Source organism: Camarhynchus parvulus, chromosome 19, assembly GCF_901933205.1.
Source record: "Camarhynchus parvulus chromosome 19, STF_HiC, whole genome shotgun sequence".
Taxonomy (NCBI): domain Eukaryota; kingdom Metazoa; phylum Chordata; class Aves; order Passeriformes; family Thraupidae; genus Camarhynchus; species Camarhynchus parvulus.
In genome coordinates, this window is record NC_044589.1 from 6,260,674 (window position 1) to 6,283,842 (window position 23,169).

General features: G+C 43.0%; 2 protein-coding genes across 2 annotated transcripts in view; both read right to left on the bottom strand.

The window, feature by feature from the left end:
* The window catches only part of MYO1C (myosin IC), a 49,157-nt gene extending 45,181 nt beyond the window's left edge, over positions 1–3,976 (bottom strand). Inside the window, exon 1 of the mRNA XM_030962401.1 lies at positions 3,888–3,976. The gene's annotated coding sequence lies outside the window, so the exon portion shown is untranslated. The remainder of the gene's footprint in view (positions 1–3,887) is intronic.
* Positions 3,977–8,732: 4,756 nt separating this feature from the next.
* Positions 8,733–23,086, bottom strand: INPP5K (inositol polyphosphate-5-phosphatase K). Its single transcript, XM_030962867.1, is given in 13 exon segments — positions 8,733–11,199; positions 11,478–11,582; positions 12,287–12,370; positions 12,821–12,958; positions 13,177–13,369; positions 15,626–15,735; positions 16,225–16,336; positions 16,940–17,112; positions 17,411–17,479; positions 17,481–17,528; positions 20,051–20,159; positions 20,796–20,903; positions 22,927–23,086. Coding segments are annotated over 13 exon segments (1,401 nt in total). The 5' UTR covers positions 22,962–23,086; the 3' UTR covers positions 8,733–11,082.
* Positions 23,087–23,169: the final 83 nt, after the last annotated feature.

Consider the following 23,169-nt stretch of genomic DNA (forward strand, 5'->3'; position numbering starts at 1 on the left):
CCCTCCTCCTGTCACAGGGCAGAGGTTGGTGCTGCCCCTCATGAGGAAGCTGCAGCCCCCAGTGAGGTCTGACCTCAGCCTCCTCTTCCTCAGGCTGAACAAACCAAGTGACCTCAGCTGCTCTTTACAGGACTTCCCCTCTAGACCTTTCATCATCTTTACAGCAAACTCTGTGGTGAAATTTTACTAGGAAAGTGCCTTCAAAAGAAATTACCAAAATAAATGTCAAGGCACAGCTCTAGCTTGCAGAGCCCAGCCTGCAGGCTGAGTGCCATCACAGCTGTGTCACAGAGCACTTTTTAGTCATTCATGGACTCTCCATTTCCTGGCAAATATCACAACACATTTTGACACGACATTCTTCAGCACCAACAATGACACTGCCCATTCAGTGACAGAGCTTTCAGAGACTGCAGCCTGCTGTACCTCCCAGCCCTGGGACCTCACTGCTCAGAGGGCAAACGCTCCAAAGGTACTGCCAAAATGTCAAATGCTACATCCAGTTATTATCAGCTGCTGAGCTGAATCACAGGAAGGGTGGTGGCCAGGCTGGCCCAAGGTCACTGTACTGGTTAAAGGGCTGAGAGTGTCCCAGGAAAGCTGGACATTGGCACCTGACCAAATGCTTTCCTAAAGAAAAAAAAGCTGCCAGGGAGAGCTATCCATGCATGCATGAATGCCACAGGAGTTCTAAATACTAACCTTTACTGCCTTCCAGCCTTAAACAGGAATTTAATACAGAACAGACTACACCGGAGTTATATAGCAACAGAAAAGGTACTGGCCCTGCTGCTCCTTGCTGTATTTAAATGTTTAAATATTTAAATAAGGCAGGGCAGGGCTGTAAGGAACACCTCCACCCCCACAGAACATGACTCAGTTGCAACAAATTACTTGAGATTTGTCCACTCCAAACCTTCTGCCATAACAAGCCTTGTTAGCCTTTCACATTGACTTGTGCTGCCTGCTAACATCTTTATTAATGTTTTCTAGAAAGAGCTGACCACCCACCCCACTAATACATCAACATGAAAAATGCAGAGGAGGGCACCAAATACAGAGCAGGATATTTTCCAGCAGAGAGATCCCTGAATCCAGGCACAGAGAGGCACAGCACAAGTGGTTCCCTCCAGGCAGAAAAAGAACTGTGCTACAATCTCAGAGGAACACAAGGCGTGCAAACCTCACCCTCTAGAGCTGACAGCAAGGTTGGATGGATGGTTTCTGGAGAAGCCAGGGATAGCAATCCTAGGCCAACCACATCACTCAGGAGCTGGTTGCACAGCAGAAAAGCAGCGTTTAACGCAGGAAAAGCCCTGACAGGAGACACACACGTGCCACAATTGCAATCACTTCATGCCAGCACAAAGGGCACACCTGACCCCAGCCTTCCCTGCCTCTGTGCAGATGTTGCTTTACTCACACGGAGAGCTGGGCTGGGGAGCTGCTCCTCACAAATCCCCTGTTTGTTTGGCTGCTCAGTTCTGATTTGAATCAGTTCTCAGCAGTTAACCACCTCTGGCTGCCACTGCCAGAGGTAACCCAAAGCACAACACAGATGGTTTTCCCCACCACACAAATCTGCCTTTCTAAATGGTTCTTTAGCCTGTGTGAAAGGACAAGTGATTGAGTTACACCTCTTACAAAGGGCTGCGGCACAGACCAGCCCCGGGGAAATCTGCTGTACTTTGAGTTCCCTCCACCTCCTTTTCTGCAGCACCTGTAACACTCCAGCTTCTCCCAAACACACACTTGTCCTCCAGAAGGCACTGCTGGTTATCTGAGAATAGTGCTCACTCATCAGCCCTTTGAACTGAGAGGCAAAGTGCTGCAGCCCAGTGCTCCTCAATATTTTCCATGCTGGAAGCATTCACAGCTGCCAGGTAAGACAAGGGAAGGGGCACTGGGAGCTGGGTTTTATACACTGCCCTGGGACTGTGGCAGCTGCTGCAGTTTGTTTTTCCTGCACTTGGAGCAGACTGTTCCTTTGGGCAGGGGTAGAGGAATTTGTCCTGTTCCTAGAAAGCATGTGGTTCCTAATGCAGTAATAAGCAACATGACACTACAAAGAGAAAAATCCCAAATATCTGAACAAGACTAAGACTATCCTAGCTTTGCATAAAGGCACCATAGAGTTTGAGCTTATGCATAAAAAACCCACTATGTTTAATGTTATAAGCATTCTTAGCCCCCAGTTTCTTACTGGCCTTCCTCCAGTGGGGTTAGAGCAAATAAAAAAATAAAAATGGCTTGACTTATTTTGTCAGGATCTATGTAAGCTCTCTTACAGTTGTTATAAATCCTGAAGATGTGCTGTAAATCACAAGTTTCTTCACTATTAATTATGCAGGAGAGAACAGAAATTACACACTGTGGATACTGACTCACATGGGATCTCTCACTCCTTAGTGTGTTATGATTCACACCTTTTTTTTTCTTCTCTTTAAAAATAAATCTATCCTTTATACCACGATAAATTAGAACATGTGTTCAGTGTAGCACTCCATTGGTCCCTGCCAGACCAGAACACAAAATTCATTTACACAGCCCCTCCCTAGAACACAGGATTATATCCACTATCAAAACTAAAACCCCTGAAGTGTTATGACAGCGGTTGCCATATCAGGGCCTACTGTGAAAATTAAGAACTCATCAGTTCCATAAGCCTTAGGCAGTTTCTAAAAGTTTTGAAAAGGTGCTGACAACTGGCAATTGTATATTGCTCCAAAAGGGGATGAAAGAAAAATGCCTTTCTTCCCAAGTTCTCTAAGATGTGGTTCTGTTTTCATGGCTTGTCCCACCGACCAAGCAAATTTTCTCATTTGTCACTTTTAAGCAGCTGCCATCCACAAGTAGTTCTGGAGGAGCCTTCCCCCCCGCCCCCCCAGCAACTGTCAGAGAGAGATTAAATACCAGAATAATCTCTGTATTGTATCTCAGAACCACTTTTCCTCTGCAATCCTCCAAACGACAAGAATGCAGCTCAAGCCAGCTTACTTGGAAAATTCAAGTTACTAGAATGAGTTGCTCATTCAGGCAGAGTCAGATTCCTCCCATGAGTCACTGTCACTTAAAACAATTAACTCCAGGTATATTAGAACTGGGGAAAACCAGCATGGAAAGCAACACTAGAGATAGGAACTCCTGAGCCTCAGTGGGGACACAGACCTGTGGTCTAAATTGGAGAAGTTAAGGAGTTTGACCATCTCCACATGCGAGAGAGGTCTAAATAGAGAGGACACTTCTCTATGAAGCGCTTTGAGGCACCTGTGCAAGCACTGGCAAAGGAAGAATTCCTCCAGTGTGAACAGTCAGCGCTATGCACAGCAGGGTGGATCACACCCAGCAGCGCTCGGAGCTGTAACGCAAGTTCGGGATGTACGGGAACCGTGTCTTGACAAGGGCAAGCCGAGCCGCACGGAGCCCCGGCCGTGCCACGGCCACGTCTGAGCCCCGCCCTGCCCGGCCCCGGCTCCGCTGGGGCTCCCCGCGGGCAGCGCTCGGCCCGTGCCGGCCAGGGATGCGCGCACGGAAGCGTTACCGGAGAGCAGCCACCGACAGCCCGGGAACCGGGCAGCGAGCGACTGCTGCGGGCAGCCGGAGCCACGCCGTGCCGCCAGCGGGATGCCGGCTGCTCTACCCCGCTCATTTGCTCCTTCCGTGGAGAACGTTCCGAGTTTCCGGGAAGGTTCGGCGGCTGCGGGGAACGGCCGAGCCGCGGCCGCCCGGGGCGCTGCCCCCGCGCCGCCCCGCGCGCCCCGCAGCCCGCGGCCACCATGTGCCCGAGCGCCGGTACCGCCGGGCGGGCGGGCGGGACGGACACACCGCGCACACCGACCGACCGACCGACCGAGTGTGCGCTCGCTCGGCCCCCCGGCCCCGCTCACCTGCGCTCGGTGGTGCCCCGGGACGCGCGGCTCGGGGCCCTGCGGCGGCTCCGCGAGCGCCTCGGCGCCGACTGCCCGCGGGAGCCCGCGGCGCGCCGCTAGTGAGCATGTCCGAGCGCCGGGCATGCGGGCTGGGGCCGCCGCTCCGCCCTCACCTGCACCGGCCCCGAGCTCCGCCGCCGCCCCGCCTCGCCCCCCGGGCCGCCCCGCGCTCGTCACGGTGTCCGCGGCAGCAGCATCCTGCTGAGCAGCTTGTGCAGAGAGCTGCTGTTGGCTCCGAGGGCAGACGCACCTGTCTGCTGCAGACGGACAAGATAAACCTGGAACGCTGACGGGAATTCTACCGGCCCCTCCTGGCTGCGGGAGTCATCAGAAGTGCATGTTCCTGGGAAGGACGCAGGTGGAGTTCATTGCAGCGAGCTCGGGTAACCATCCGCTGTGAGCGGCACATTGATTCATCCCACACAGGTGTGAAATACCCGAGGCAGTCTCGTCAGGATCTACAGGAAATTCTACACACTGAACTCCAACAGCCTGAACCACTCTGAGCTAAAAGAGTAAAAAAGCTCTGCTCTTGCCACTCCTGCAGCAGTTTATAAAGTTTCTTTAAAACCACCCCTATCTGGCCATTCATTCACACCAACCCTGACTGATACACAAAGTAGCAAGTTACCATGTCATGGAATGTTAATAAGTGTTTGAAACTTTTTAGAAAGTTGAACCGATACCTTTTCTCTCTGTGATGTCTTCCCCAGGACCCCGGCACACGTTAAGGTTTAAAAGAACATTCACCCATGCGAACAACACTTCAGTCCTGCCAGTGTCCTCTGCTGTCACTGCAAATAAGTCAATAACACTTCTACAAACCAAAGAACTCCAGAACTGCCTCTGCCTCCTCTCCTAACAAGGCAGAGGGAGCTCTAGGTTTTTTTCTGAAGTAAAATGACTCTACCTGACAATTGTGTAACCAAGCAGTACATGTACCTCAGCTCATTTTCAGATTGAGTTTCAGATTAGTCACTAGAAAGACAATGCTAGGAAACAGCAGCAACATGCACAGATGTGCACTTCAGTACAAGATGGCTCTACCAGAGCTGAAGATCTGTTAAACAGGTTTTAAATAGCTATGACAGAGAGAGAGAAATTCACAATTGTACTTAGGTACCTCCAAACATTTTTAAATTTTTCTCAGTTTTTTTTCTTTAGATTCCTTTAATTAAAAATTATACAAATGCAGATAGAAAATATTCTGAAGCAAAACACGCCGAACAGCCATTAATTCCAAGAAAACTTAAATTGTTCTTAGAAAAGTACCATCCTTCTCAACTGTTTGTGTCAAACCAGAAAAGATCAGCTCATGAGTTTCTATTTGCTTACATACAAACCCTGAACACAGGTCAAGAAAGTGCCAAGTTAACAGAATAGTCAGTTCCTTGAGATATTTATAAGTTTGTTAATATGTGCCTGTACCACTGAATTTTCCATATGTGAACCTTCCTATACCATTCAGGGCATGAACCCCGTGACAGCACAATCAACACAAGAGGAACAAAATAACTATTTCAAAGCTCTTTCCCTTCCTCTGCAGTCTGAAAGTGCTCCCAGAATTCTGACAGAATTCATACAGCCAGGCCAAACACCAGCTTTGGTTCACTGCAGTATCTCTACAGAAAACAAATCTTAATGATACTCTAAACTCCCACTCACTTCACTGCTACTAATTCCATCCCAGAGAGAAAAAACTGTTCACAACACAGCTCCACGCACTCCAATGACCAGCCAGCCTTGCAAACCCTTCCATTCTTACCCTGGAGTAGCTCAGTTCAGATCTAAGTTGGTTATTGTGTAAGCAGCAGTACCAGAAGGGGCCAGGGGACAATAAAACCAGGCTTACAGTGCTGCGCTCTGCCTTGCGCCCAACCACGCGGATGATTTCTCCTGTAGGGACACGTTCAACCTGCAGCTCCATTTTCCCAAGGAAAGTCAGTAAATCCTTCTATTCTTTATGGATAGTTCTGGTTTCAGTGTGCAGCAGCAGCAGCCAACCTTGACTAAGGGCAGCCTTTGGTTCAGAGCCCTGTTGTGAGAGGAAAAGATGAACCTCTGTATTTATACCAAGTGTTAGGTGTGAGCTGAAACAATGAAGTTCAAGACTGGTTTCCACTCATTCCAATGTGCCATGACGGTTCCAAGAAGCCTAAATTTATGTTTGTGTTTATTGCCTCCAGCTTTGTTGCTGTTCCATTTCTGTCCCACCAGGCTCAGAAAAGTCAGGTCGCTGCGGATGCTGTTTCAGAGGTGTTGGCACGAAACAATCCCGTGGTGGACTTCAAAAATCTACCAAGAGATTTTTTACAGAAAAAAATCCTTCATCTTTGCCTCCAAAAGCAAGCAATAAAAAACCCTGACTGCTCCCATGGTAACTACAGGAAGTTCTGCAAACTGCTGCAGAATGGAATCATTATTAATTGAGTCCTTGAGTAGCTAACTAATCATGGCAAAGGAAATTAATTGGCACGTTACTGCATGAAAATTCCTACAAATAGAAGAAAAATAATCTGGTGAATACTGGTTTAAGTGCAATTACAGAGCTTTACAATGATCATGCCATCCATTAATGGACTGGCCAGACATACCACCCTCCAAAAAAAAGATATCACATATCCTGCCTGTGACTGTGGGGAAAAAAAATCAGTCTAAATTTCAGATATTTTAATATTTGCTCAGGAGATAATTCCTTCTATCTTCTTGGAAGAGCCAAACTTGAATTTTCAACTCTACTACAAACCAACTGCATGTTGATAATGCTTGCCAAGAAAGCATTAACAAGATTAATTAATAAGATTACCAAGCACTGGCCACTCCAGAGCAAATACAGGTAACACAGTTCTGTTCAGCAACTGCAAAGAAAGGTTCTGTGTTTCATATCTGGAAATATTCTTATGCTTCCTTAGCTGTTATACACAAGATTGTTCCAGTCCAACAATTGTTTCCTTGAGCACTTACTTCCCAATACAGAGTTCTACTAAAAAAATAGATTTTATCATATTTTAGAACCCAACACTGCCACTTCCCCAAACAAACCCACCCTATTCTCAGTAATAAGGAGCAATACCCAGCCTGATTTACCTCCTCTTTCTATGGAGAGATAATTCAAACAACAGTCAGAACACCAAAGCTGTGTTAGTGGAATGGCTCTTGTGATGCAGATACCAGAATTATGTGCAAAAAAGTTTTCTGAAAATGGGCTACAAGTGAGTGGTAAGAGAAAAAAAAAAAGTAAAAACAGCAGAAAGAAGCTGCAGGAAAAAATTAAAAGAACAAAATAAAAGGGCACAGAGGAGCAGAGTGTGGTCGCTGATGATCCTGAGTGTAAAACCACAGTTACAGTGCAATTAGAAGTTGACAAATGATGCTGAAGCATTCCCTACCAGAGCTGATGTCTGTACTTGAGCACTGCCAGTTTCAAAGCATGGTTAGCAGGGTAAAACATTTTCTATTCTATTTTTCATCCTTTTGTGTTGCCTATATTCATATTTTCTGTATTCTTCCTGCACCTCTGCATTTCCTCTTGCCAGTTTGCATCCCCAGATCTCACACTTCACAGTCTGACTCCAGTGATTCTCCCAAGCTGTGTTCAGCTGTTCCCACACAGATTTCTCTTGCTGCTTTCTAGGCTGCACAAAGTTCTCCTTCATTGCAGACACCCTGTAAGTGGAAATGACAGTTCCACTGTAGTGGAGGGAGGTGGGATGTACAAACACAGATCCATGATGTCCTTCAAATTGAAGCAATTAAACAAATTCAGGGCAGTTCCTGAGCAGGTCATTTTCAAGAGTGAGTGTATATTAAATAGAAATTGCTTCGTGTCAATCACATGCAAACAGCAATTCCTAAATCCAGGGGCAGAAAGGGCCACAGGAAGTTTCCTGTTAGCAACACAGAGCTCTTAAAAAAGGGATCATTTCCTCTCTCAAGGAAAACCTAACTCCAGCTTTGTTCAGCTGGCCTTTCCACTGCAGTATATTAATTCAGACAAGTTCATCTGAGTGTCACTCAGTGTCCAAGAGCAGAGAAGGAAGCAGTGGTAGTAGAAACAATGGTTTTTATCAGAAGGTATTTTTAGGGTCTCACAAACACGCAAGACATCTTAGAAATATTTCCTGTTTACACAGAGCTGTACTGTCTGTGTGCAATGATACACTGCACATCCTGAGGTTAGCCAGCAATCAGAAATATATGGGAGTTAAATGAAGCTAGACTGGACAACATTCCTTGGACATATAGCTCCCATTTGAAAATTAATTCTTCAACAGCAGGAAGTTATGAAAAGTTATCCTTAGATGGAAATCGAGTGCAAATTTATATTAAAATATATAAAATTTAAAATATGATGCATAACTTAGCAGATCTTTCATAAAGGCCAAAGAGACACCTCAAATCACACCATGAAAAATTCACTGTGACAAAGTGAAATCAGAAGAACCTGTCCTCAAAAATTAAGAAACAATGTCAAGTGGTCTGGGCATTTTTACAAGGAAAATGTCAAAACCTCAATGGGGAAGAGGGACAGAAAATGCAAAACCACAAGAGCATTTAATACTGGATTCATTGAAATAGGGAAAAAATAAGATGAATATGCTTTGTCCAAAGGAAAAACAGCATTTTTCCTCACTCTTCTTTTGCAGCCCAAGCCCCACCATAAGTTGTAACTAATGTCCTTCTAAAATACTTTGTATCTGTGCATCAAACATGACCAAAACAAGGGCCTTGGAGAAAAGTTACAAATTAATCCTCCCCACCCAAACCAATCTGCTCGTCCTCAAATTAACAGAGGCCATGCACAACACTTCACTGCCAGGATTTATTTTAGAGGTACATGAAAATTAAAACACATGAGTATAAAAACATTTCCAGTGATTATAACATCCAATTAAAGGTGTTTTAAGAAAAGAGAAATTTCATCAGAAATTGCATCATTACAGGTCATGGAATAGTTTGAAAAGCTACCATAGGTAACAGTAGTAAACAAAAGTGCCTCTGTGTGCATAATACTGAAGAAAGAAGTGCAGAGTTCTGTGCAGCATCCTCCTTACACACAAGCAGCTCCAATCCCAGCTGCTCGGGGCATTTTCCGGGAAGTCCCGTGGTTCAAAGGATCAGTTTACAAAATGCAGCTTCTGTGTCCAGCGACAGAGGGGTCTCAGCTCCCACAAACACAAAGGATCTCGAGTGTCTGGCCCTGCAAAGAGGCTGCATGGCTCCCTCTGAGCTCCTCCTGCCCAGCAGATGCACCCTGCTTAGAAGAAACTGGATCTTGGTCCGCAGTAAATTGCCAGCTGTGGGCTGGAATTCAAAGCCCACTGCTCTTTGGGCTCTCCACAGAATCTCCTTGCATGGAGAATGGTCAGAGAGTTACACCAGTGAAACCAGAGACAACTCAGGAACTGCAGAAGGGACTGCAGTTCAAAGCAGGGGTTTGTCTGATGCCCTAATTGCCAAGAGAAGTCACATATCTGGAAGATTCAGTGCAAAACAAATTCTTGGGAGATCGGTATAAATGGGCAAACTGTTTCTAATATGGTTCCAAAGTGTAACAGGAATGTACAAACTGTAAACCTCAAGGCAGTGTTAATCCATGCAATGAACACAGTATCCTCTGAACCTGCCCTCACTACTCACCAAGTATTCCCAACACCAAGCATCAAGCTGATACAACTAAAACCTACAGAGGCCAAGTGTTCCTAAAGCCCACTGCAACTACCTAACCAGAAACCTATGCAGAGCTTCAACAGGACACAAAGACACCTGGACCTCAAAAGGTTTTATACAGTGAATGATAAAAGCAACCCAAATACCCTATCAAGCTGTTAACTTGCTATCTCAAAACAACCCTGAAGAAAAATAAGGCTTTGAGAAAAAGAGCAAAAAGGAATCCACTCAGTTGTGAAGCAGAATTCCAGCATGAACATCCCAACACCCCTTGCTCTTCCACCTGAACCAAAGCTGCTCCTTTCCATCCCTGTGCCACTGAGGAGTGACTGACCCTGCTCCCCACACCTGGGAGGGAGCTGTGGGTACAGAGCAGGGGAGACTCCAAGTGCTCTGTCCCAGCACTGCAGTCTGAGATTCTGTGGAATGTTTCCTATCCTTTCCAAAGATCTCTATTTCCCCACCAAGTAACAAGAGCCTTTCAGAAGCTAACTACCTTTCAGGTTCCTAAAGGTACAGGAAATTTCTATTCCATCTCCACCCTCAAGTGCACAGGATACACAAAGGTCTGAGCACCTCTAGAAAAACACAAAGTTTGCAGACTGATTGCTATAAATTGAAGATATTTACAATTTTCAAAGATTATGCCAAATCATCAACCATGGGCTGCTCATCTATGCTAAAACATTTCTCAACTTCTGCAATTTCCCTCAGAAGTTGTGGCATCCTGGCTCACTGCAAGACAGGGACTGGTATAAAAATGGGTTTATTTTATGTTTTGTAATGAGGGGGGTAAAAGCAATAGGCAAATTGCTTAATTGTTTTATAAAATAAGGATTTCAAAAATCAGGAATAGTGCATTTTGATAAATGTATTGCAATTTGGAAGAATTAGAAATTGAAAATCCTACAAAGAGTTCTTCAATAAGGCATGAAGAGAAGGATCTACCAGTGGAGACTGTACACACTCCAAAGATTTTGTTTTTCATGTGACCTGTTGTCACTGGTGTTTCCCAAAAGGTAATTAGCTTACATCTGAAAGTCAAATAAAATTTCAAAACAAGCTAACTAGCTGTATCTAATAAATAATTTTTAAATAACTTCATTTAAACTCCAAATTTGGAAATCAATTATTAAGTGGTTACAGCATAGTAAATATTGCATCGTAAATAAAATATCCTCTACAAAAAAAGGAACAAGCCTAAAAAACCTATTAACATTGCAACCTCCTTAGGTTAAATCATTGCATCAGAAATGTCTATCACCTTAAAACATACAGCATTCCTTAAGTGCTATTTTACAATTCTCATCCAGTGCAAGAAAGTCACTCTCCCCAGAATAAAAATAACCATTTCCACAATAAATTATCTTCTACGAGCTTCCAAAGTTTCTGAACATTCCTACCTGTCTTACTCCATCTTCTAAGAGCAAAAGCTTACAATCACTAAGACATAAAGAATCATCTGACAGCTGAACCAGGACCATTAAATGCCCTTTCTATTTTCAGAATCATCATCTGATTTTGGATTGTCAGGTTTCTGCAGCCAACTGCTCTCTTCCTCTGGCCCATCCTCTTCTATTGGTGTTTGGCTAGGCTGAATCTAGGAGAAAAACAGGATAAAAACCAAATTAATAATTCAAAAGCACTGTGTTGCTCTGTATTATCCATACCATTATATAAAGATGCTGTACCAGTTACTCAGAGTCTTTCAGCACAGCAGCAAATTCTTTTTAGCCAGGACACATCCTTTTAAAAACTCCTTCTTCTGCCACTTTCCCAAGGATTAACACAGTTATGTTCAGATGCATATGAAAACAAATGAAGTAATAAAAAAATAATCACATCAACATTTATCAATGTTTCCTCCTAATGTATTACCTGAAAAGGTTCACTGATGCCAACTATTGACTGCAAGTTATTGCTAAAATAACAAAGCAAATATTCTCCTCCCATCTTGGGTATTTCTGAAGCACTCATGTAAACCTGGCAAGAATAAGAACAGGCAATGAGCAATTTCCACAGCAAAAGAAGTTTACAAAAAAGCCCTTCAGGGCACCATCAAAATCAGTATTTGCTATTTATAAGCACATTTTAAAAGGTAAGCTGAAACGGATGGGGACAGAAATAACTCAGGAAACCATCTGAAAATTAAATCAGGGAGGAGAAGGAATATCCTTCACCATTGTCAGGAGGCTGGCTTGGTTCAGTGACAAGGGAGAAGGGACCCAGAGTGGCTGGAAGGGAAGGGCCAAAGCCAGAGAGCAGCAGAGGGAGTGGAGCTGCCTCCTGGTGGCAACAGCAGAGCAATCCACAAGCTTGGTTTGCTCCTGTCCCAAGGAGCCACCGTTCCCAGTTTCAACTTTTATTTGCTCAGGTAAGTATCTCTGGATATTTATAATTTCCATCAAAATAAGGGTATTTTTCTTTTTTTTTTTTTCTTTTTCTTTTCTTTCTTTTGTTTAAATAACTTTAGGTAATCACTACTAGAAGGCTTTGTAGCAGACAGCAGTTTTTAAAGAGGGACCAAAACATTCAATAGGAAGAACTAGGAAGAGGGATCTTAATAATATTGTTCCCAATTAGCTTCAACTGGGAAGAGGATACAGAACTCCTGAGGGGAAGGGGATATAGAACACACCTCCAATGCTACTCTATAGAAAACTACATCAGAAAGAAATACAACTGACTTCTTTGCTGTCTCCGTTGGAAGAAATTTCATCATCTTCCACCCAAGCATAAGTAACATAATCCTTCACATGCTTGAAAGACACCTGCAGAGAAAGATACAAACTATCAGCTTCCTGATGGAAAAGAAAGCCATGAAAAACAAAGTTGTGAGAGATGTTTACTGTTTCACTGAAGTAATTGACACACTCTAAGGATCAAAACATTTTGGGGGCGTGCACACATCTTCTGTTTCTGGGAGGGTGCGACTGCTCTGTTCTCTCACCCTTCCATTGAATTTGATTTTTGTTGCATCAACTCCTTTCCACAGTTTCTGCAATATTTTACTTCAATAAACAACCAGATTATCTTAGCAGAGAATTTAGAGGGTGTGGAAGAACTCACACGCTGTAGAGCTAAACTGTCAGCACACAGAAACTAAAAACAATTGAGGACTCAACTATTTCACAGAGTTCTGCACCAGGCAAGAATCAGTGCTCTAAAACTCTCCAGGACCTCCTGCAGGCACATTCCCATCTTTGCTGAGGTAACATTACCTGGAAGAGCCCAATCCAGTCCCAAGCACTGCTGGGGAGCTCAGGTGCTGCGGAGTAGCAGAGGAGAACATCGTGCTCTGCACTCCACTCACCCTCAGGACTCAGCACAACCAGGGGATCTGAGACAAGAGGCTTCATCTACACCAAAAAACAAGAGTTTAACTCAGTCAAGCCATTCTTTCAGTTATTCTTCTCTGCCACAGCTGGGTTCTTTAACTGACTGGAAATGACCTGACAGCAATTTGCTGCCCTCACTATGATCAGAATGAAACAGAGATTATGGTTTAGGAAATCAGCTGCTGTAAGGTAACACTGAGTAAAACAAACTTTTTCTTAACAACATAACTGGGAAGCACCTCAAGTTTGAAAGTTCCTGTGACAGGTTTGTGATCACTGATGCCATAGCTCATGTGACTGACATAGTTATTCAGAGTAACAGAAATTTGGTTCTCTTCTTCAGGGATTTTGTCTTCTTTTGATGCAACCTCGCTGAGATTTTTCACTTTCCATAGAATTCTATCTGTCCACGCTGGCTTTCTTTTCTTCTCACTGCAAAAATGTAAGGTAAAAAGTGAAATGAGCAGAGAAACAAGTTGCCAAAAGCTAAGAATGCTGTGCAAAATCTACTCAAGAGTTCAAAGACTGTGAGATACATATTAATAAAAGGAGGCAATCATATCCAGGCTTCATTTTACAGCTCTGATTAATGTGTTCTACAAGCAACGTTTCCTTAATTTGAGTTCCATTCAGCAGAGATCATGGCTTTCTGAAAGAGGAGTAAAATGAAGGGGAGAAGGACATTTCAGTGGGTTAGTTGGCTTCATACAGGAAATGATACTTTCTCCTAAAACCCTGTAAAAACATGCATGGATTTAGAGATAATACAACGACTGCCCCAGGCTCCATAAGGATATTCTGAGAAATGAGGGTGTAAACATAAGGAATGTGTAGGAAGAGTCTGAATGACATTTGAAATTATTCAAAATATCTGAGAGCAAGTTTCTTTTAACAACACAAGACAGGACAAACTTGGGTAGCTTATGGTAACCACAGGTGCCACAGCAATGCTTTATTTAGAATTCCTCTAAATTGTACCAGCCTGCATTTCAGGTCTGCAAGCTACTGCTGTCTCATAACAACAGGCTTTCAAAATTCCATAATCAGGGAAGTTGTGCCTGCAACTGTACCATACATCAAACTGTTATCACAATGCAGAGCTTCCTTTTAAACCATATCAATTACACCAGAAGACATGAGCCCTCTGTGGTTCTCTCTGTAGTGGGAGGAAGGCTTAGCAACAACTCTTTGGATGGGTGGATCACTTCAAATTGAAATGGAGAAAAGATCATACCCTATGGAAGGGGAATTAGAATGGACTGGATTGGATTATGAAAGTTAAAAGCAGGATGTGTAAGGAAAACTGTCAGTTTAAATATCAAAACCAAGGCCATTTAGTTCAATATTCAACATAATTTTGTTTTACCCCTTCCTACCTTTAATAAAGTGGAAAGATTTGAAATTACTAAGGGCTTTTATCCCACTTACTGCAGTAATTCTATAAACCAACAGAAATCTTTAGGAGATGCCAGATGTCTGCTCTGCTGTGCAGGAAATACCAAAAGAACAGCTTAAGGTAAAACACTCCCTGTTTTAGAGAAAATGGAATATTAGATGGGAAACAAACCCTCAGTATTCACATTGAATGAGTATCAAAAATAAAATTCTCTGGGCTTCAGTAAAAGCAACTTTTGCAGGGTGCTTGCCCTGAGGTCTTGCTGCTCACCCCACCTGAGCAAAGTCTCTCTATTAGCTTGAACAGCAGCAGGATGCACACAGAATGTGCAACCACACTTTTTGTTCTCTGAGCAGCCAATACAGACAACCAGGCTGTGAATCATTTGTAAAATGTCCAGGTTTGGATTATTTTAACTATTTTTTTAAGATGGATTTACTACATCTTGTTATATTAAATTAGGAAGCAAAATATCTTTGGGTCCATGAATTAACTTCCAATATTAAGTGCAACAGCAGAGTAGATAACACTGCAGCTTTTAGACAGGTTAAGAAAATTCCTAAAGAAAATCAGCTGTCATCTGATTTTCAAATATTTCACAAAAAATCAAAGCAAAAGCTCAGATGGAGCCTTGTTTTGATTCTGAAATACTAAAAAGATCACTACAAAATTCAGAAAGTTCTCTTCTTACTTAAACCAAAACAGGGACTTCTGTTCTCTGGAAGTAAAGAAAAAGATCAGTACAAAACCCTGTTTGGACAGGAACTTATCCTTCTGTGGAAACATAAGACTAATACTTAACAAACACACTTCAATATCACAGAAAAACTTTGGAAATTTAAGATGCCCCATCTTCAACTTAAAGTAATCAATAAAGACAAATAAACAATAATTTTCAAATACCAGCATATCAAATGAAATGCTTAAACAGAGGAGGGAAGCAAAAATGACAGACAATTATTTTTTTGCTCCTTTTTGACAACAAATGAGCACTTTTAGTAGGAAAGAACAAAACAGAAGCAGCTTAAACAAGTGCTCATTTATTTTGTTAATCTGGTCTTTCCATAAAGGCAGCTGGGTTGTTTCATTACTTCCCTCATACAATCAGCAGACCCCAGCTTCTTCAGCCAAAAATATTCATTTATTCAGATTTGATCAATCCAAGCCTAACAGAACAGTTCAACAGCCCCAGTGCACACATGAAATTCAAGTTTGCTGATTACTAAAGTGATATTTAACCAAGCACCACATTCACTCTCATATTCCACATCTAAACTCATTTTATCTTTTACCTTGTGTCGTAGACCTCCGAGTCAAGGTCAAACTTGTAGGTGGGCTTAAACTGCAGAGGACCCTCTTTGAATTCCTTCAGAAATTCTTCCTTCTTTTTGGCCATATTTAACTGCAGAAATAAAAAGTAACTTTTAAAGATTCTGTTTAAAAAATCAGAGCTTAAAGGATGATTGGGAAAGCATCAACCAATTCAACATAGCAGTCAGTACAACGCTGGAAAGGTAAATTCAGAAGGGCCTCTTTGTTATAGCCAGAACTCTTGACCCAATCCATCTAAAAGTTTAGAGGCAATTCTACCCAAAACATCCAGAATAATGTAGTCTTAAAAAGAATTCTTGGGAGAAGAGGAGAGACAAAGGTGAGGAACAACTGACAAGATGTTCAAAGAAAGCATTGTAAATGAGTAAGAAACTGCACAAAAGCAGAAAAAGTTTGCAATTAACTGGGGCTTATGACCACTTCATGTTCTACCTCATGACTGCTCTGAGTTTGTGTTCTTTAACAGAAATCAGAAGCTCAAGGTGTAATTTAACTACCACGTTGTGTTTGTGTGCATAAAAACCAAAACCAAACCCCCAAAGAGACTGAGCCAACCCACCTGGTCCTTTTCCCAGAGCAGACTGAAACGTTTGTTATTGATTGATTCTCTGACAAAGTGTATCCCATAATCTGCTATCCGGAAGTTTAAGTCTCCAAACCAGAAGAGAAGCCTTAAAACCAAACCAAGATGCATCAAACAAGGAAGATTTATATGAATCTATTAACTCAAGGGAAGAATTTGACAGAATGTTAGCCATTACACTAATTAGGTGCTCTAATCACTTTTATTACTTAATGCAAACAGCTTTAACACAAACATTAAGTAGCTATAGATAAGCTTACACAGGGACAACCTGCTGCTAAACGAAAAAAAATTTGAAGTAATTGAAACACTAAATTAAGTCCCTTGCATTCTAGCTGTTTGCTTATTACTGCCTGAATATTAACTTCTCCTGTGTCTTACATCTCTGAACATTTAACAGCAACCTAAAGGATTTTTGGTATAAACAGGCTTTAGCTTCCAAAGCTTTCCTGCACGACATGTACAGTCTATATGCTAACAATTGAATGTAATTAGAGACTGGAAGAGAGCAGTCTTGTAAGACAGACATCTGTCTTTCAGGTTATCTTTTCCTCCCAGAGTTCAGGGTCAAGGCTGAAGGGACATTTAAAATAAAATGATGGATGAAAAATCCAAACCCAAAACTCTTCAGTGCAAGAAGAGATAAATAGATAATAGATAGAAACAACACAGAACTGAGTGAACAACTCACTCATGATCCAAGGGGCTTGGAATATCGTCTCCTTCAAACTGCATTTCCAGAATTTTCTCAAAGTCATCCAGTCGCTGCTCGGTGTTCTCTATGTGAGCTGGCAGGTGGCAGTTCATGAAGCAGATCGTGTGCCCAAAGAGGGACATGCGGACACCGACTCCTCCTTTGTTCCCCTGCCATGGGAGATGAACAACATTTCCTGAAACTTTCCTGCAAATGGAACTAACACCACCTACAATCTTTTAAATCTTGCAATTAAGATTTAAATCAGGGCAATTTCTTTCTGCACAATTTGTTGTGTATCAGCAAATAAACTGAAATCTGAAATTATGGTCTGTGCTGCACGTGAGGTTCAAACAAATAAGTTTGCTTGTCAGGTTATTAATTTTTAATGAAGCCACATCCTCTCTGTGCCAGCAGGGAGCCATGGAGAGGCACAGGGCAGCAGCAGTGACCAGAGGCAGTCCTTACCCAGTAGCCAAAGAGGCCCGTGCGGGTGTAGTCGGTGTGGATGTCCCGGATGAAGGGAAGGTGCACGTTGCTTCGCAAAGATCAGGAGCAGCAGCCCCTGCATGCGAACTGAGGAGAGCTGGAAGATAGAAAACAAGGAATGGTCATTTCCAGGAGTTCCTTGGCCTTACTTCACAGGAGCTTTTAGATGAAGAAGGCCACAGCAGAAGTCATGCAACTCCCTCACCAAGCCTGGCCTCAATACTGTGACACAGTAAATGCAGACTCATTCCAGTGCTGTGAAAAACACATTCCTTATCAACAAATCTGATCAATTCCTCAGCTAATTAACACAGTTCCAACATTATATTTCAATCTGAAGTCAACCTCAAAACATGCACCTGCCCAAACCTCTTAAAGACTTTGCCTCACCAACCTCCCATTTCTGTCTTTAAGAATCCTGTTCATGAAGGACCAAATCCTTCACTTTTCACTAAAAGCTTTAAAACTCACACCTACAAGTCTTCCAACAGCAGCAGCTTTTTCAAACTGAAGCAGCCTTGAGCAGATCATTAAATATTCTAAATTCCTTCAAAAGCACAGCAGTCAATTCCAGGCATCTGCAAAAACAATGAGCTGCAAACAGCAGAAACTCCTGCCTTGCAGTGCCTGTAAAAACTGATTTACCAAACACTTAGAGAGCATACAAGACACGGAGATTTTGTGGTTTGGGGTTTTTTTAGTTTGTGTGTGTGGAAACTGTCTAATAAAGATGTCCTTCATTGAACATTATGGACTTTACAATGATCCTGGCATGAGACACAAAATTCATTGTGTTTTAATTACCATGATTCAATTTAAAATACAGGCATTGAAATACATTAACTGTAGTTCAATTTTATGCTGGATTAATTTAGAAAAAGACTACATTAGAATAAAAATGACTATACAACTGCTGGAGAAGCACAAAAAATTCAGCCCAAAATTTAAAACAGAATTCTTCCTTTGTCTCCCTATCTACACAATTAAATTATTTCAGAATATATTTTAATGTTTTCATTGTCCTTGAACCCAACAAAATACCCCACAGAATACTGAAACAATGGACTGCAATTACTAATGATACATAAATATTTTAGTAGTCAGCATTCTCCTTTCCATAATTACATTCATGAGGCAACCAAGATCTTCCAGTCCCTTTATTATTTATTTGCTTTATTTCACTCTGCTGAGTCCCCAGAGGTTTCTCAAGATCCACAGGACCTGAACACAACAAGGCACTGCCCCCTCTCCTGCTGGAAGCAGCACCAGACCCACCAGCCCTTAGAGCCAAATCAAGCACAGCCCTTGCACAGAGGGAACAAGATCCTGGTGGAAGAATGGACTGTGACCAACAGAACACTCTGAAAACAGACCCTGCTACTGAGGGGACAGAATGTCCCAAGGGTGACACCTCTCCCTCCACACCCAACCTCAGCACAGGTCAGCCAAGGGGTAAGTGCTCCTCTCCTGCTCAGCCAAATTCCTGGCTAAGTCCTGGGCTAACCTTTCCTTGCTGCCTGGCTTGATTTTGACCCGGCCTGACAGCTCCCCCTTATTACTGGAGCTAATCGAGTCCTGCTGGAAGCCATTAGGTGGCAGCATCCATTCATTAGTGTGCTCCAAACTGCCTCTCCTCTGAATTAGAATTCAAAATCAGCCAGGCATACCAGCAGGAATTCCTTTAACTGTGTGGATACAGGGCCTGAATGTCAGCCCACGGCCAGATTTTGAATTTTTATCAGCAATGACTTAGGCCAGAGTGAACAATGTGGGTTTTTTCCTTTTTGTAATTCCCAATGGGTCCTTTGTTTTGTTTAATTACAATTAAAAGAACAGCACAACTACTGAGTCTGATTAACATGCAGATAATGCAATCACCTCAGCAAAATCAGCTAGAAATAGTGCTTGGTTTAGAAAATCACTACAAAAGGCTTTTAATTTCTCTTTACTAGAGAAATCCAGGATATCTTCCTACGTTTATTGCTGGCATTATTAAAATAGCCAGTACTTTAGCTGCTCTTATGTCCCTGATATTACCCCAAAATCTTATCATTTCAATTCCCATATAATGTTATACGGGTTATTGTATATAATAACATATTATATATGTTATTCCTATATAATGTTATAGGTCTTCAACCAAAAAAATCAAGTCCTCATGTAAATATATACACCCACTAAAATCCTGTTTTACACATATGCAATTTATTTTCACCTGCAAATAAATTGGAAAAAGGAAAAAAAACAAGATAAAGGAGCCTTACCAATCTTAACGAAAATCACTGCCATAGCTTGGGATATTTATAGTGCAAGACTACATTTAGAAGCATCACAATACAGTTCCCCAATACTGCACAGAGCAAAATACTTTTCTACAAACAAGAGAGAGATAAAGATATTGTGGCCACAAGAAATCTGCTGTTCAGTATGAGTTCACATCACATGAAAAACAGGAAAACACAGGTGTGATAAAGAATCACCTCTAATATATGTGTACCTATGGAAGTGATAGACACCTGCAAAAACACCATCAACTTCTCTTTTATGGATAATCTGAGGAAAAAAAATTAAGACTTTTCCTTCAGTGCTGTGACACTTAAGAGTGGTGTAAATAATTACCTTGATATATCCCAAGGGAGACAAGACAGTCATGAAAAAAATGCTCCATGGATCATCAAATGCCAAGTCAGACAGAAAATTTGTGATTTTTGAATTCACCTCCTGTAAGCTGAATACATCACAATTACTCACATTGCACCAGTTGGTTTGGACAGAATTCACAGGTACTTTGCAGAACACAGACCCCAAAAAAGTCTTTGCAGTTCAGTTTCTTATTCAAGTAGTTTAACCCACACACAGATCTAACACATCTGACACTGAGTAAACAAAATTAAAGGAGGTTATATGCACCTGATGATAGAGTTTAAGGCAATGCCAGACTCGAGATGTGTTATAAAAACCTTATTGTCAGGGCTTCAGAATTTCAACATAGTTTGGAAAACACAGTGGCAGACTGCGCCTAACATGCTTGCACTGATTCCCTTAAAAGATGCTGAATTTCTAAGAATTTTCATATCAAAATGAACACACACATCAAAAGAACCAGCAGCCCAAACTTTTTGCATGTTTAGAAAAAAGATACTCTGCATTCTGTCACCACGCAGCAGCAGCCAACTGCTACAAATCATCTCTGCTCTAAGTTAGTCTCCTGTTAGTTAGACTAAGTTAGTCTTCACCCTCTGGTTGCAGTAGTGTTAAACCATCTCCCAGGCAGTGATTCACATCACACAGTCCAAAACAGACCATGCTGAGACGCAGCAGTTTTGCAATAAACCCACAAAGCAAGTTCTTTCATATCACTCACCCTATAACGTACATGTCCGTGGTGGGGCCCAGAGAGTTGAGCTGAAGCAAACTTGTGACATCAGGAGGGGGAGAAGCTGTGCCCACATTCCAGGTAACTAAATGTAATCTAAAAACAAACAGAAACCACACAAAACCAATGCTAAAACTGAAATGTGGACAGGCAACCAACTCTAAGAACATTCTAATTTCCCCAGGCTGACGAGAAGTGACAGAAGTTCTATTTGCCAGCCCCGAGACCACCACGAAAACAACCAACTGGAAGGAGCAAAACCTGAATTCTTGCCCCTTATCCTTCATCTTTTTGCCCCAGATGAGGAAAGCTTCATCCAGAGTGCGAGACACTTCCTCGTGGATCTCGTCATCGGAGCTGATGTCCTCCACGCAGGCCATCAGCTGGGCCACCCTGTGCCGGAGCTGCAGGCGCCCGCTGGAGCCGGTGCTGCTCAGGCTGCCGGAGCGGCTCCGGCTCCGCTCCACCTCGGCCAGGGAGAGCCCCAGAGCTGCATCCTCCCTGCTCAGCGATGCCATCTGCTCCCAGGCAAAGCTACACCCTGAAGGATTGGCCCATTAAAGTAAAGAGATTGATAAGAGTTTTCCAGATCTTGTGGAATTCAGCATTCAAAAGGACAAATGGAGGTGCAGCAATGCTGAGGAAAAAAACCACAAAACCCGTGGCGTTCCCACCGCGCTGGCTGGGCTGTTACAAAAGCTGCAATTCACACAGTGAATTGTTTTTTTCATAATAGATTTAACGTGGTTAATTCGACGAGCTCAGGGTTTAAAAGAATTTATTGTTGATTTGAATCGATCATGTGCCTGTCTGCAGGCAAGGAGAAATGTAATCTCCAGCTCCCAAACATTCAAAGTTCTGAGCAGAACCAAGCAAAGCCACTGACTCTCAACGTTCACATCACAGCACTGCTGTTTCTTTACAAAATGGTTATTTCGGTAATAGAGCTTCTAAAAAAAGATTCACTTTATTGTCAGTCTTGTTACATGACAGAGAGGCTTAAAAAATAATAAATGTTACAGTTCTATAATGACCTTATAAACACTGATAATTAGTGAATCCCATCAATACACCCATTATTAAGGCTGCGTTTTTATCCCACAATCAACTGCCTGCTCAAGGTGACGTATACAGAAATGGATACAGAGAAGTTGGAAAACAACCTTGCACAACAGATTAAAATGATACATAATTTTCCTCACTAATAGTGTATCTTTGTAAGGCTGTGCTGAAGTCACACAAAAGCTACTCCAAAACAAATTTCTAGGGGCAAAAAATGTACGTAGGCTGCAGGTCTAATTTTGCCACCAGAGATGGCACTTGGGAACGCTCTCCAGTTACTAATTTTGTAAAACAATTACCTGATTAAACAAAACTGAAATAACGTTGAAGACATCAGTCATTACAGACAGAAATTCAATTCCTCAAGGTGCCCAGTGACCACAGCACTGACAAAAACACAGATCTCAGAGGTAGAAACAAACACTGTCCTAAATACAAGCAACCTCCTAAAGTCATTATTTAGCATCACCGCTGCTAATCCTCAAATGACTCAATAGCGGAGAATTTCTCAGGGTCACAGTGCTCATAATAAATCCTTCAAAGGATTTTTAAGATATCTGAGCTCTTGTCAGCTTGTTAGTCCGGCTGTTTAAATTTTCCTGTCGCAGGCTGTTACCCAAATCCCACCTAAGCAGGTTTCTGTAGGGAAGGAATCGAGCCCAGACAGGACACCGACAGAGAGTGAAGATACATTGTAAAAACACCGTAAAAGCAGAAGCTCAGGGTTTGCTCAAGCTTTTTCTTCCTCAAGGAAAGTGACAAGTTCTTGACAGCCGCTCCAGGACAGAAGTGCAGATGCTCGTGCCCTCACAACACTTTAACAGAGCTCCGGGAAGTCCCGAGCACCCCGGAACGCCCCATAAGCCTCCCTGAACCACCTTCCACATCAGAAAATCAGCTTTTCTCCTCTATTTCATATTACTAAGCCACGCCGCCAGTTTGTGTAATTCTGCGCTAATAAGCAAACACACACACACACAAGTTTCGCTAATTCTCGCCCATTTACGTAACCGCTCGCGGCCACTTTTCGGAGCCGCCCTCAGCCCCCACCACTCACCTCAGCTCCTTGCTGGGAAGGCCGGCGGTCTCCATGCCCGGGGTTCTCGCAGGGAAGCGCTGCCCGAGGGACGGGGAAAGGGCCGGCGGAGCCCCCCGGCTCTCCCCTCACTCGGCCCGGCCCGGCCGCGGCCTCCGCGCCGCCCTCAGCGCTCCGCGCCCATCGGCGCGCGTGACGGGGGCGGGCACGCGCCGCGCCACGGCGCCCCCTGGCGGCCCGGAGGACCCAGAGCAGCCTTAGGAT